General features: G+C 38.8%; 1 protein-coding gene across 3 annotated transcripts in view; it reads right to left on the minus strand.

Annotated features, from left to right (window-relative positions):
* Positions 1-13992, minus strand: part of cacna2d3a (calcium channel, voltage-dependent, alpha 2/delta subunit 3a) — a 241835-nt gene that overhangs the window by 179204 nt on the left and 48639 nt on the right. For all 3 annotated transcript variants that reach the window (XM_072682138.1, XM_072682137.1, XM_072682136.1), the window contains exon 3: positions 10696-10812. In XM_072682138.1, the coding sequence (XP_072538239.1) occupies positions 10696-10812 (117 nt within the window). The remainder of the gene's footprint in view (positions 1-10695; positions 10813-13992) is intronic.

Raw genomic sequence — 13992 nt, forward strand, 5'->3', positions numbered from 1 at the left:
TAACAGTCAACAGTCAACACTGCACCTTTTTTCAAATATTCACCTTGTTTGAGCATTTTCAGCCAAATCACTGGGCAAAATTTCAGTGCATCCCTGCTTAAAATGAATGGATTTTTATTTGTTATTTAAAACAAGAAAACAAATGAACGGGACTGTCACATTTTGATCATTTTATCGTTTTAACCAACAAATAAAAACATTTAACCAGTTATCCAACCACCACTAAGGGCCAGGTAACAGACCGAGGTAACAGACATAGACAAGTCTAAACATATTCCTTTTTAAAGGCTTTATTTCTACTTCCTATTACATACAGGCTTGTCGTGACAGCTGAAATGACATTATACTAGAAACGTCTTTTATATACAGTGAGAAAAGTAGTGAGAAATATGTGACAAGATATTTTCCCATAACTATAACTCTTCTTGTGCCTGCATCATCTCACTTTCTGCCAGTCCCTAGTTTGACAGAGATTATATGCTATTTCTAAGACATGACAGGCAAGTCTTCAGCTACGATAAGCTCTTACCACTGCCATTGAATCTCTATTTCTCTGGCTTTCATTTTTCTGTGGTGCTGTCTTCTACCCTACAGAAACAAGTGTGCAGAGCAGTGTACCACCCACTATCCTTTTTTCTTTTAGTAACTCCTTCGCCACCTCTCTCTTTCTTTCTGTTTCTCCACATCACAAGTTTTTTTAGTGCTGAACGGCTTCCAGCGAAAAGGCAATCACTGTTCTTCAAGCTTCATGGTCACAGCGTAGGGCCGATGTTAAACAGTCTGCCTTTTTTGTTTCACTCTCTTTCTTTCTTTCTTCCTCCCTCACTACCACCTTTCTTCTGAAACATAAGGAACCCACTGTGATTTGGCCTAACCATCAGAGAGTCCTCCTTATTTCGTTCCTATAAAACCTTTTTAACCTCTATGCCTATAGAAAAACTGCTCAGTTTTATTCACTAAATCTCCCTTTTGTTGGATTATTGACAGCAAGCTTGCATTTCACCATGCTAAGCAGAAAAGGCTGTTCTGCAGATGCTCTAAGCAGCATGTTTCAGAAGTTAAAGCAACTGACCTTAAAATTGACATGTATTATTAATGTGATCAAAAAAAAGTATAAAAAAGCAAAAGCAAGAGAGAGGGTAGAGTATGCATGATTGACTGAAATGCGTCCAGAAACAAGAAGGAAACTCCCCCAAGAAGCAGGAGGATAAAAAAAGGGTTTAAAAGGTTTGTGCTGCCTCTTAAAGATACAGAAACACTTAAACTACAGCAATCAGAATTGAGAGTGCAGAAGAGATTGCAGTGAACAACAGGCGCAAGATACACAACAACAGGGACATCATTTGAACATCAGAGTTCTTTGCCTTATAAGGTGATGAATGCAGTGCAATCTCCAGACTGCTGATTGATCGGCATTGATCCTGGCACACATAGGACAAGCGCCACACACAGCAATATAAGACTAGGACAATAAAAAAAAGAAAAAAAAGGCTTGTACCAGGTACCAGCACTGTGTGCATGTGGCCCGGGCTAAGCCTGGGTCCTGGGGGGCCACAGAGTCCTGACTCATCACACACACACTCAGCGACAGCAATTTATACTGTTCAAGCCAGGGTCTGGTATAGCTGCAGCATAGGCAGAATGCAGAATGTGCACCCTGAACACCATAAACATGTGTAGTCAGGACAGGTGTGTGGATACATTTAAAACTGAGGACAGGAGTCAGTATTCATTCATGGATGTTCATTTTACATATCAATGTTGTTCTGCAAAGACTTTGTAGCTGTACAGGAACAGGCCAAAGACCTTCTTAACTTCAAGGTCAATGTAAAAATATTATATTCCAAGTCATTTTGGAGCATTTCTATTGGTCCATTCATTATGACATTTCAACACAATGTAAATAACAACTGCCCAATTTAATTATGTAAAAAAAAATAAAACAGCATATTTTTTTGCAAGATGACATACTTTATTATTTTAATTCTGCAAATCAATAGAAGACGAGCATTCCTCGATGAGTTGGCTGACATCAGACATGCACAAGCACATGCGTACACTTTATCACAAAAACACAACACTGCCTCAGAGTTAAGTAGCTGTAAAATGATCTGATATCTATCAGACAAAAAATGGTAATTTGATCTCATTTTTAATTTGAAAGATAACGACACGGCTTCAAAGAGAAGATTAACATAATTTGCTAATTTCTCTCTGATTTATGGTCAGGTCTCCTCACCCAAACTTTAACCTCAGAGTTTATAAAAGGAAACAGTCTGGCATTAGAGCATTAGACAGGATTCAAGTTTATGCCCAAATGTCGGTAGAACGGAGCATTTTCACAGTAGTTTAGTTTTTTACCAGGCAAGTAAAGACGGAATGGGAGTAATGTTATATCTTCCTAAACAAACATTTTAGGAAGAGTGAAAAGTTTAAATTGTCCTTTTCTGACATTTCACCTAAAAACTGCTCCAAAACGGCTGCATCATGTTTACAGAGAGGCTCTAAGCTAACCCTAAGCTAAAGTTTTACTCTTTCCCAAACTTTCTGTTCCACCTTAAATAATGCAGCAGTGACGTTCTGCTGTTGAAATGTACACAATGTCACTGAAGCACAATTTAAGCTGGAATGGAGAGTTAGAATTACTTTTGTGTTTTTGGCTGCTAACTGGTAACATCACCACGTTTATCGGTAAAAATAAAGCTCTTCTTTGTTTTGCTCACAGGTATAACATCAGAAATTACTGTCTAGGAAAGTTTTCAAAAGCAAAGTATGTCTGCAGCTTTTAAGTATGTCTGTTAAAGATAGGAACTGGATCGGAACTTTACAAGCTGATACCCAATTCATTAAAAATGGCTGGTTTCGCCTTCGATCCCAAGTCATTGGGGACATCCTTATACAAACCATTATATATAATATTGGTAATAGTAAAATAGTGATACATCTGAGATAAAACAAGCGTCTCAAGCATTGGGCAATGTATTTAAGTCAAAGAAAGTAAAGGCACACACCAACTAATGTTGATGAACACACAGCACAGTCTACAGATGGAAGTCATGCATTCTTTCTGTGCATGCATGAAAGGAAGTAATTCGCCATATCAGGAGCTGCAGTAGATGAAAATACAGTATGACTGTCTTGCAAGCTTTAGTTGTCCATGCTTAAGCTAAACCGAGTTTATGAATATAAAAAAGTAAACCACAATTAAAAGGATTTTAATTGAATGTGCATTAGCCAGAAAAAAATGTATGGTTGGCATTTGTGTGGTTGGATTATAATTATATGGGGAAAAATATATATTCAGAGCACCTATCACTTCACAATGCTAGCAGTGCTGGAAGGATAAAATCTAACATAATTTTGAACTGCCAATAATGCAATATCATTGGACAGCTGAACAGAACTGTCAATTTTGTTATGCCAACTAATATATGGGACAGTAAGCATCATGCTATATGATGGGGGCAAGTGTAAAGGTTCTCTTGAGAATACCATTTACTTGCTTTGGTTTCTTTTGTTTTTGTTCTTGGTCACCAATGCTGATCAGCATGCTCAATCAGCCAAAGCAGTGGCAGAACAAAACAGTGGCTGAATACAGCCGATGGCCACCAATGATCATAATAGCCTGGAGGCGTTTGACAACCAAGTTTTAAACTCTTCAGACATCTGGTTCCTGTTACCGCCTCTGGGAACAATACTGACTTTATGACTGGACCACAACTACCTTCAAGATGCATAAAAGACCTCTCTCTCATACACACAAGCATTCACTCATATATTAGTCACTTTCCGCACAGAGCATCGAAGATCTACTGAAAGCTAAGCTGATCACTACTATCAGTTTCATTCTGGGTAAGCACTTCTGTACAGCCAGTTTGATCAGGCCAAACAAACTTTTGCAAGCAGGTATATGCCTTGCATGGCCAATAACCGACCAGCCACTTCATTTAAACCACGTCTGTGTTTCTACATCATTGTTCATTTTATTAGCTCCACTTACCATATAGGAGCACTGTGCAGCTTAATAATTACAGACTGTAGTCCATCTGTCTCTCTGTATACTTGGTTAGCCTCCTTTAACTCTGTTCTTCAACGCCCAGGACCCTACAGGACCACCACACAGCAGGTATTATTGAGTGGGTCATTCTCAGCACTGCAGTGACACTGACATGGTGCTGACGTGTTAAGTGTGTGCTGCGCTGGTACGCGTGGATCAGACGTCAAGTTGTTGTTCCAAGACCTCCCATTCATATTTCAACCAGTGAGCGGTCTCCTCATTTATAACATCTCTGGTCAGACATATCCAAGAGTGGCAGAAATACACAGATGGCCCAAGACACCAGATTTACATATGGAATGCATCCTAATTACATCATGTATTTTTTTAAATCAGTAACCTATGTCCCATTCAACATTTCATAGAGCAGTCATGTTTGATGTTTATGAGACAGAATATGCATGCGCTGCACAAATGTCCATCACTTGTTATGATGCAATGTTTCAGAACCTAGTGTCTGAAAAGTCCTAGTCAGTTCACTATGTAGCAATTTGTATATAGTGAATAGTGAACGTGTCGAGTTAGCGAGTGTATCATTTAGAACAAAGCCAATCTCCAAAATGGCATCTTTAAAAAAGAAGGAAAAACATTCTTAACTTTCAATGGAGTCATTTTGGAGCATTTCTATTGCTCCATTCATCAGCGGGAGCGGTGTGTATATTTGCACTGAACCATCACAGTACGAACGTTAGAGTTTGGTGCATGTCCTACAGAGAAAACATGATACAGGGTTATAGACAAAGTGTCCGTGCAATAGACAAAGATTTATGAACATAATGAGGAATCAAATTTCATAAGCACTAGTTTCACCTGGAAACCTTAAGCTATAAGCAAATAATGTTAGGATTCCATGGTATAGTGGAAACTTTAGTAGATTATGTGTATCGCTATGGTGACAGCTGCTTTCTCTCATTCTCTCTCACTGGCTCACATATGTTCAGTTTTCTTTTTTAATTCTGTATCACTCACTGTTCTGTTTGCAAGTGAAACGACTGAAAATAAACAACACACAAGTATTTGGACAAGTTTATTTTGTGGACCCTGATTGACAGTTGTATGTGTACGGGAACACATCGAACATTCTAACGTTTACACACTGTACCGACCACAGCGGGGGGAACTATACGATGCCCCATGCCCATATAAGGAACTGGGGATTCCGGAAGTTGGCAGCGCTTGCATTTTGCGGCCGGCTTTCTTTGTTAAACTGACAATGAACACCTGGGACTGGGGCTTCATAAGTCAAGGCGATTCATGATCTTTCATGTTTGGTCAGATTTCCGTTGTTCACGTTTCCTTGTTTGCCCTGTTACTTAGGTCCTGTTTTGTTGTCACTGTTTGTAGCGTTCTCTGTTTTGATTCGAAGCTTTGCTCCGTAGTTCTCAGTTCAAGGTTCTGTTTTGTTTGGATCCGAAGCCCTGTTTCGTGGTTTATGTTCATGAATTTTGCTTTTTATTGTACCCCTGTCACCTCCCCTTAGTTCATGTTTGCCCAGTTCATGTATTCCCTGTTATACTGTTCAGAGCCCTCCCAGTCCCAGGTGTCCTACATTGCCCAGCCTGTGTTGTCAAGTTCTGTTTGTTATTTTTATGTTATGACCCTTAGATTGCTGTACCTCTGATTAGGCTGTTTGTGTTTCTTTGATTCCTTGCATTGATCATTAGAGTCTTGCATCGTCCAACCCTGCAAGTGTTTTTCTGTGTTCTCACTGCCACGCCTGACCCGGCATAACAGTATGTCTGTTCACAATAAATAAAAAGAAACCAAATCTTAGGCATTTGGGGGTCTTTGCCGATTTTATCCTGTTCCAAAAAATGTGTACCTAATTCATGCCAAATTCTGAGGTCCAAACCATAGTTTGAACCAAAGTAAAATTCCTGTGTACCGTTACACCCCTTACACATTACTACTCAATTAAAAAAAAAACTATTTTAAAAAATATTTACGCAAAATCAAAGTAAAAGTCCACCACAGCCTGCGTATTGTATATGGAAATACTGTAGATACTCCAAAGTTTTAGCAGTAACAGGAAATGTTCAATTTAAGCACAACGTTCGTAGGCTCCTACCAAGCAGCTTTGCTTCAGTTCACATCCTCTCTTCTGATGTCCTTGTGTATATTCCTGCAACACAGGTGCGTGCACACACACACTGATACATTCCCTGTTTGTCCATCCCTGTGGTTATCTCCAGTTTTTTTACACTGATCCCTTCTTTTTATCGCTTCCTACCACCTGCCGAGTGGAGTCGCACTCCATGATGACGATGGTGTGGATGTGTGTGTGTGTGTTGAAGCGGCAGTAGGGCATCTCTCTCTGTGGCACCCAAATACACACACACACACACACTCCAACAGAGAGGACTTCTCTTTCTCTTCTGTTTTTGAACACTCTTGCTAAGGTAAACTGGTGAATTATCATCAATACGCTATTTCTCCTCCTCGTTCTCTCACACAGAATAACCTCTTCTCTTAGTATAAATCAAATTACACTCTAATCATGAAAATACAGCAAGCCTTTCTTTCATGTGCTATAAACAGGAAACTGTTGCCTTTTGTAGTATTTGTGTTGTACATGGCTTGACTCAAGTAGGCCATAGCTCCATATTCTTTTCTTTCAATAGCTCCTCTTTCATTCCTGCTCTTTCATCTCTCATGTAGAGTTCTTGGGCCTCAGGCCGTTCTGAAGGAGGAACACAATTAAAGCACCCGTGCCAGCCACAGGGAGGCCATTTGAAGATGGACACATTCATGTCCCCCAGCTTAAATGCATTTTGGATGAAGCAGCATCTCCTTAGATATGTGCGGGTGTGTTCAGTGTGTGTAGCTGGACTATTAGACCATTGCTCCATTGTTCGCATCTGTCCTTACCTCTTGGGAGAGTAGCGATTACTCAGTCAATACCTACTATGGGTCTTTATTTAACTAGCACACACACACACACACACACACACACATACATACGCACATACAGAGTACAAAGTGGACAAAACAGCATATTCATTAATATGCCCACAACCCACATGACATATGTGACTACTGTACACACACTGATATACAACCCTGCAAACTCCACACATAAAACACACTGTTCAGTGCAGACTCAAATACTCAAATACACTCTCTCACACACACACACATACACACGCACACACAAATACACACAATCCAATTATGCCACCAGGAACATTTAACAACTGGCAGGCTACATTACCTGAGGCCATTTAAACACTTACACGCCGCTCTGTGATGAACGTAAAGCAACATCAAACGCAGCCCTTACACACTGACACAGCCCAGCTGCACAGAGGGGCAAAATGCATCTCAGATACACACTGAGTGAGAAGTACAGTGAGCAAGATCACAGTGCAAAAAAAAAAAACTGTAGAAAAAAAAACAGTGACATCAGCAGCAAACCTGGCAAATGTCAAAACAGCAAGACTTTTTGGTAGACACGGCTTTGTTTTCAGGAGTCAGTCCAGTCTGCGAGAAAAGCAAAGAGCATTGCCTGAAGTAATCTAGAACCAACACGTTTTTCTTTTTTTTTTTCATTTTAAGCAATAATAGTGTTTTCTTTAGCTTTTGAATTATTTTAGTTAAAAAAGGAAAGGAGCACCATGCAAATGAGCTCTCACTTTTACCACAGTCTCCAAGTTAGGGATGCGAGTTGTTTACAATCATTAGAAAAGGCCATTTTAAAGTTTTTAAATTTTATCAGAGGAAAAGCTCTCCTGCATTCTAACCACAAAATACAGTGGTAGGCTTGTCAAAGAAACAAGCCTGATGTATTCTGGAAACGATTCTTGTGGACCGATGAGGTAAATATAAAACATTTTGGCCAAGTTATGGCTAAGTTTGAATAAAAAAAAAAGTGCAGAACTGATTCATTAAAGAAAAGAACATGACTCCAACTGTTAAGCATGGGGTTGGATCGATCATGCTTCGGGCTTGTGCTGGAGTCAGAGACACAGGGATCATTTCAGTTTAAAGAAAAAAATAGATTCAATAAAATCCCAGGAAATTCTTGAAGTAAACATTACACTACCTGTACAAAAGCTAAGGATCACAAAATCATGGCTTTACAGCAGTATAATGACTCTAAACACGTCTCAAAATTCACAATGGACTACCTCCAGAAGCACAAGCTGAAGGTTTTGTCATTTTCCTCACAGTCCCCCGACCTAAACATCATCAAACATTTGTGAATAGACCTCAAAAGAGTACTGCACACAATATGGCTCAAGAATTTCTAAGAAGTAAAAGATTTCTGCAGGGATGAATGGGTGGAAATCCCCTTAACAAGAACGGAAAGACTCTTAGCTGACTATTTACAATATTGCAATATTTGCTAGTGTTACTAATGGTGCCCAAACATCAGGCTCTTTTACTATTTTGTTATTATAGTAAAAGATAACTAAAATACACTTACAATAAAGAATCTAGTAAGTTGCATATGGCACAAAATATTGCTTTCTTATTGTGTTTACAAGTGTGGTTATAACTTTCTGGCAGCCAAACCGTTGCAGGCCACTCTTTGGGCAGCACCTCATGATCCAAGGGGAAGATAGAAATGGTAGAATAAACAATAAACTCATCCCACAATTCATTTTGATTCACAACACTGCTTTCACTGCTAAACACTGACATCATGCACCTCAACTCCTGAAAACCCTTAGTCATTGTTATCAGTACTTCATTGTTGAGCTGCAGCTAAGAGCTAAAACAATACAATTTGGAATGACAATAAGTGTGAACTAAAGCTGAGAATCTGCATTTTACCCTCAAAATAATTGTTCAATTTCAATTCAGAGCCAAAATCCAGAGCCATGGTCCATATACTTATGGACTGTCCTGCATAAGCTTTACTATTACAATTCTTTATAACATTCATAGCTAATAGCTAACTGTTGCTAATTAGCTATATATTGTGATTGTTCACCAGATTTCTCCATAAATCAAAGATTCAACATGTCATGATATAAATAATTCCCTCTGTTTATCAAAGATTGGAGTAAAATTAATGATACTGGACAGATCTGCCTTAAATGACATAGACAATTTTGCAATGTGACTACTGCGAATGCACAAACTAGGATGACGATGCTGAACCAATATATTGTGCATCCTTACCTAAATACAGCCCTCGAAACAATTATGCATAGGTTAACCTGGGAAAATAACTTCAACCCTCTCTCCCTGAATCAGTGGAATGGATGTTGGCAGGAGCAAGTCAGAAAAAATACATTGAAATAATAATAATAATCAACAAAAAAAAAAAAATTATCAGCCAAGAAGGTTACATATGTATGAAGCGGTGAAAGATAGCTTTCTGACAAATCCCTTTAACCGTCAACAACAACAGCATCCTGTTCAGCATGAAGTTAAGTGTCTTTTTCACATACTGCTACCAAAGGGGCTAAACAGCTCATAATAGTGGTCATGTTTTCAAACTGTACACCATCCAGTGGGTAAAATTGTGTGAGTGAAGCAGTGTCACATTTTTTGGCAAAAAATACAGTTCCCATCTACAGACTGGAGAAGGCAGCTTTAGAAAAATGCTGACATCAACAGACCCACAGTATAAGTTGCTAAGCCATAAGTATTTAGGCTCAAGAAGCTCTGCCTGAATTGTATGCGCTCATATTCAGGGAGAAAATAAGCAAATGTCACTTATCTGGGTTAAAAACTGGCAACTGGACCATTTTTTTAAAATAATTTCTGTGTTGAAATTCAATGTTAGTGGACACACACTCATCCAAGTATAATCAGGGAGTTGCAGTAAAAGCATCTGTTTTTCTGGGCAGGCTTTACATTAGTGAGGTCAGGCCTTGCCATGTCCTCAGTGGTCATGACCTTGCCACTGTCCAGGAACATGGCTGCTGAACTGTCAGCTGCCCAGTACATGGCAGCTGTCTCAGTTGTGACATAGTATGCACCAGTTTTATCCCCTAACCTAATGGCTCCCAAGTTTTCTGCTTTGGCTACCCAGTCTGGCCATTCATTCCCTGCCCAGCTTCCTCTCCAGTTCCTTGCCCAGCCTGTATCTTAATTTGCTGTCCCCAGTCCAGTTCCTTTCCACACTTATGTATGTCTGTCTGTGCCAGTTTCCTTGTCCCTGTCCTGCTCACCATTTTTGTCCTGATCCCTTTCACCATGTCCATCCCTGTCCCATTTCCTGGCTCAGTCCCAGTCCTTGTTACTGCTATCATTCCAGTCCTGATCTCCATGCCTGTGCAGTCATCTGTCTTTCCTCATGATCATTCCATGTCCAGGCTGTTGTCCAGTCATCTGTCTTATTGCCCTTTCCCTGTACAGTCTCATGTCTAGTCATAACGCTCTGTCTCTGTTTGTTTTTGTTTTGTATTCATCCTTCTGGACACATCTAATATTTTCTTTCAGATTTTCAATGTCTTACAAACTATATGATATTATTGTGCAGGGTGAGCATTTTAGAATCTTCTGATTCATTCATCTGCCATAAAAACACTTATTTTGCCGAGAACATTGATTGAATAATATTGTAAGTTAGTGTTTACACCTGTATAGGCACATTTCTTACATTTTTGCATGTGTAAATATTACTGTTGGGCAGATGCTGTATATGATAATACACACATATTTGCACACAAATACACACTTACCTTCATTGCTTCCGCTTTTTTATGAAACATTTCCTCCATATTTTTTGCCAGTCTCTCCACTAGCTTGAGGCCATCAATTTCTTCAACCCTAACTGAATGCTCAAACTCTTTGTATTTCTGAAACAGAAAGAAACAGAGAACAAATAGCTCAGCAAAACACTTAAGGAATGCTTATAAGGAGCACTATTCAATGACTTATGGAATGTTGGATAACACGTGTATGAACTGTGTAACTTGCCAAACCAGGGAAACCACTGGTGAGGACTGAAAGCAATGAGTGTTGACAATGTTGAGAGGTTATATTCAGTTCAGAAGGATCAACATGATTCACACCTACCAATTCCTGTTAATTCCACTTGCACCAAAACCATTTCTAATATACACAGGTCTTTAACCATTGTTTAAGGTCAAGTAAAAACAAAAGATATTAGATATGGAACCATATTCATTGAGATTACAAAAACTAGCATGGACAGTTTTAGGCGTTTAACGTTGCCACTAAAGGCACATGCTTTAGTGTTTCAAAAATGTGAATGTTTAAAAGGCAAAAAGGAATTATTATTAGACATATTTGTGTAAAGATTTGAGTAAACCTCATTTAAATCAGAAATTCTGGTGACATTTCTTTCCTTGTTTTTCTTTTTCCAGTAATTTTGCGACAAATACTAACAAACAAAACAACCTGATAGATATATCAATATAACAGAACATTCTATTTATGTGGTTCTGTGGTTGTATATTATATTTAATTATTTAATATTTAATTAAGTTTCTTACATAAAAGAATAGTTCAGCAAGAAAAATAATTTCTATTATTTATGTGATGTGTGCTTTTGTAGTTTACCATGGGAGATGCTAGGCTAATGTTGCTTACAAACACTTGTCTTACAAACTTGACTTACAAACCAATTTCATCTCTGTAAATAAATATCAAAATCTTTATTTATTTGCTAAAAAAATTATTAAAATACTACATAAAAATAAAAAACAATTTAGTTCATCATCTGGATTTAAGCTAAAACTGAAACTACATTAGCACAATGTCCCACTTTGTAGTACTGGTTCACTTCTCAACTGGTTTCAGTTAACCAGTCAATGTCCTAAACCACATAACAGATCTGGATGCATTTTGAGAGATGTTATGCAGGTGCTATTGGTGACAGTCCAGTGTTTGTTAGCAACATTAGCCTAGCATCTCACATTCTAAAATGAAGAAGGAAATGTCAGATACCAAACGTATACTGGATGATAGTGTGCATATTGATATGTTAGTTGGATTTTTCTCTATTCCTTTAATATTAAAAAGAACTAAGGCAAAATACTAAGGCAGAAGGCAAAAGACTAAGGCAGCCTCTGTGGATGCTTCGCCTGCTGTCTTTGCCAAAGAACTGACACAAGACCGTGTTTTCCATGGAACCTGAAAATGCCTTAAGTGATGTTTCTGAAACCTGATGATGTGGTTTGAAGATGTATTAACCATGCTAAATACAATGTGCGAGGTATTATTGTATAATAGAACTACACCCTTTACCATGTCTAAAACCATGTTTCATAATGTCTTCAAATTAATTTTTTTAACACTGGTGGCTTTTACAGCGGTTAAGCACAGGCCTACTGTGAATAATTTAAGCTATAAAAGCAGGTTCATTTGTTGGCCACAGCATGATTTCATGTTGGTTATTTCATGGGTGGGGTGGGGGAAAACCACTGATGCACAGATGCATCTCAATGTGGATATGGATGATTCAGAATGAATTTGCATATGTCTACAAATGTTCTAAATGATAACTGATCATGTTGACAGAATGCTAAAGGCGAAACTCTGAAGTGCAGCTCTGGACAGTCTGTCGTGTTCATATAACAGAAACATAAGATGGACGAGCAAGAAATTCCTCTCCTCTTCCTCTGCATGGAATGCACCCACTGCATTTAAAGCTAGTATATAGAAGCACCAGCTCTGGTTGGCAATAACTACAACTACAACAAAAAGCACATTTTTCATTGCTGCCACCCAAAGAAGCATTGAGTAAACGATGTCAAAGCTCCCACTCAACTCAGAAAGAGCGAGACGAATAACAAACTCTCTCACAACTTTTATTGCCAAAAATCTGCCTCAGTGTTCAGTCGTTGAGAACCAAGGCTTTTGAGCCATTAACATTTACGGCATTAAGCTGACGCTCTTATCCAGAGCGACTTACAAAAGTGCTTCGCTATTTACCCAAGAATAACCTTAGCTAGTTTGAATAGACTAAAAATTCAAAGATACCTCTAAGCTTAAACACTACTTAACACAAGTCAATATGGAGACCACAATACTATATAATATTAAAATTTAATAATAATAATAATAATAATAATATGTATAATATAATATTTTCGGAAGAGGTGGTCCTCAGTCTGTTTTTGAAGACAGTGAGCGACTCTGCTGTTCAGACACCCAGGGGAAGTTCGTTCCACCACTTAGATGCCAGGACAGAAAAAAGTATGGACGCTTGTCTTCCGTGGATTTTGAGGGATGGCGGGTCAAGCCGAGCCACACTTGAAACTCGAAGGGCTCTTGGTGCGGCTTTTGACCGTTGCCATTAAGTACGGAGGGGCTGGTCCATTCTTGTCTTTGTAGGGCAGCGTCAGGGTTTTGAATCTGATGTGGCAACAGCTACAGGAAGCCCAGGAAGCCAGTGAAGAAAACGCAGCAGCGGAGTGACATGGCTGAACTTAGAAACATTAAAGTTATTTGCGCACTTTAGATCATAAATATAGCGTCCTGATAAAGCAATCAGTAAACTCTGCAACGAAACCAAAACCAAAGTCATGGAACCAATAAAGAAAATGGGTTGGATAGCTGGATAACATGTGATGCGTGAAAATCGTTTGCCACAGAATGTTGCACCTCCATAACTCTCCATTACTCTGATGGGTGGCAGCTAGGGGCTCATATGGTCCACATCAAGAGCCGTGAATGAGAGCCATGCAAGTGCAAATATGACTGAGCTGTTAAAGAAAGTAGCAGAGGAATGGCAGATTACTAGTTACATGTGAAATGCTATGCCTACATGCTAAAATGCAAATTGCATGCAAATTTAAAGGTATGTTCTAATGTACTTTAAACTCTGCAAACTAGTACAAATATAGGAAACCCTTCTATAAGCTGGCGCATCCAAACTTTCGCTGTAGATTTTTGTGTCTCTTGGTGGTTTTGGAGTTGCTTGTTCTTTTAAAAGAGGGAACAGATATATTGGCCAGTATCTCCAACACTGGAATCCTGCTATTTGCGACACACACACTAAAACATTACTT

This window comes from Salminus brasiliensis, chromosome 6 (assembly GCF_030463535.1).
Source record: "Salminus brasiliensis chromosome 6, fSalBra1.hap2, whole genome shotgun sequence".
Classification (NCBI taxonomy): Eukaryota; Metazoa; Chordata; class Actinopteri; order Characiformes; family Bryconidae; genus Salminus; species Salminus brasiliensis.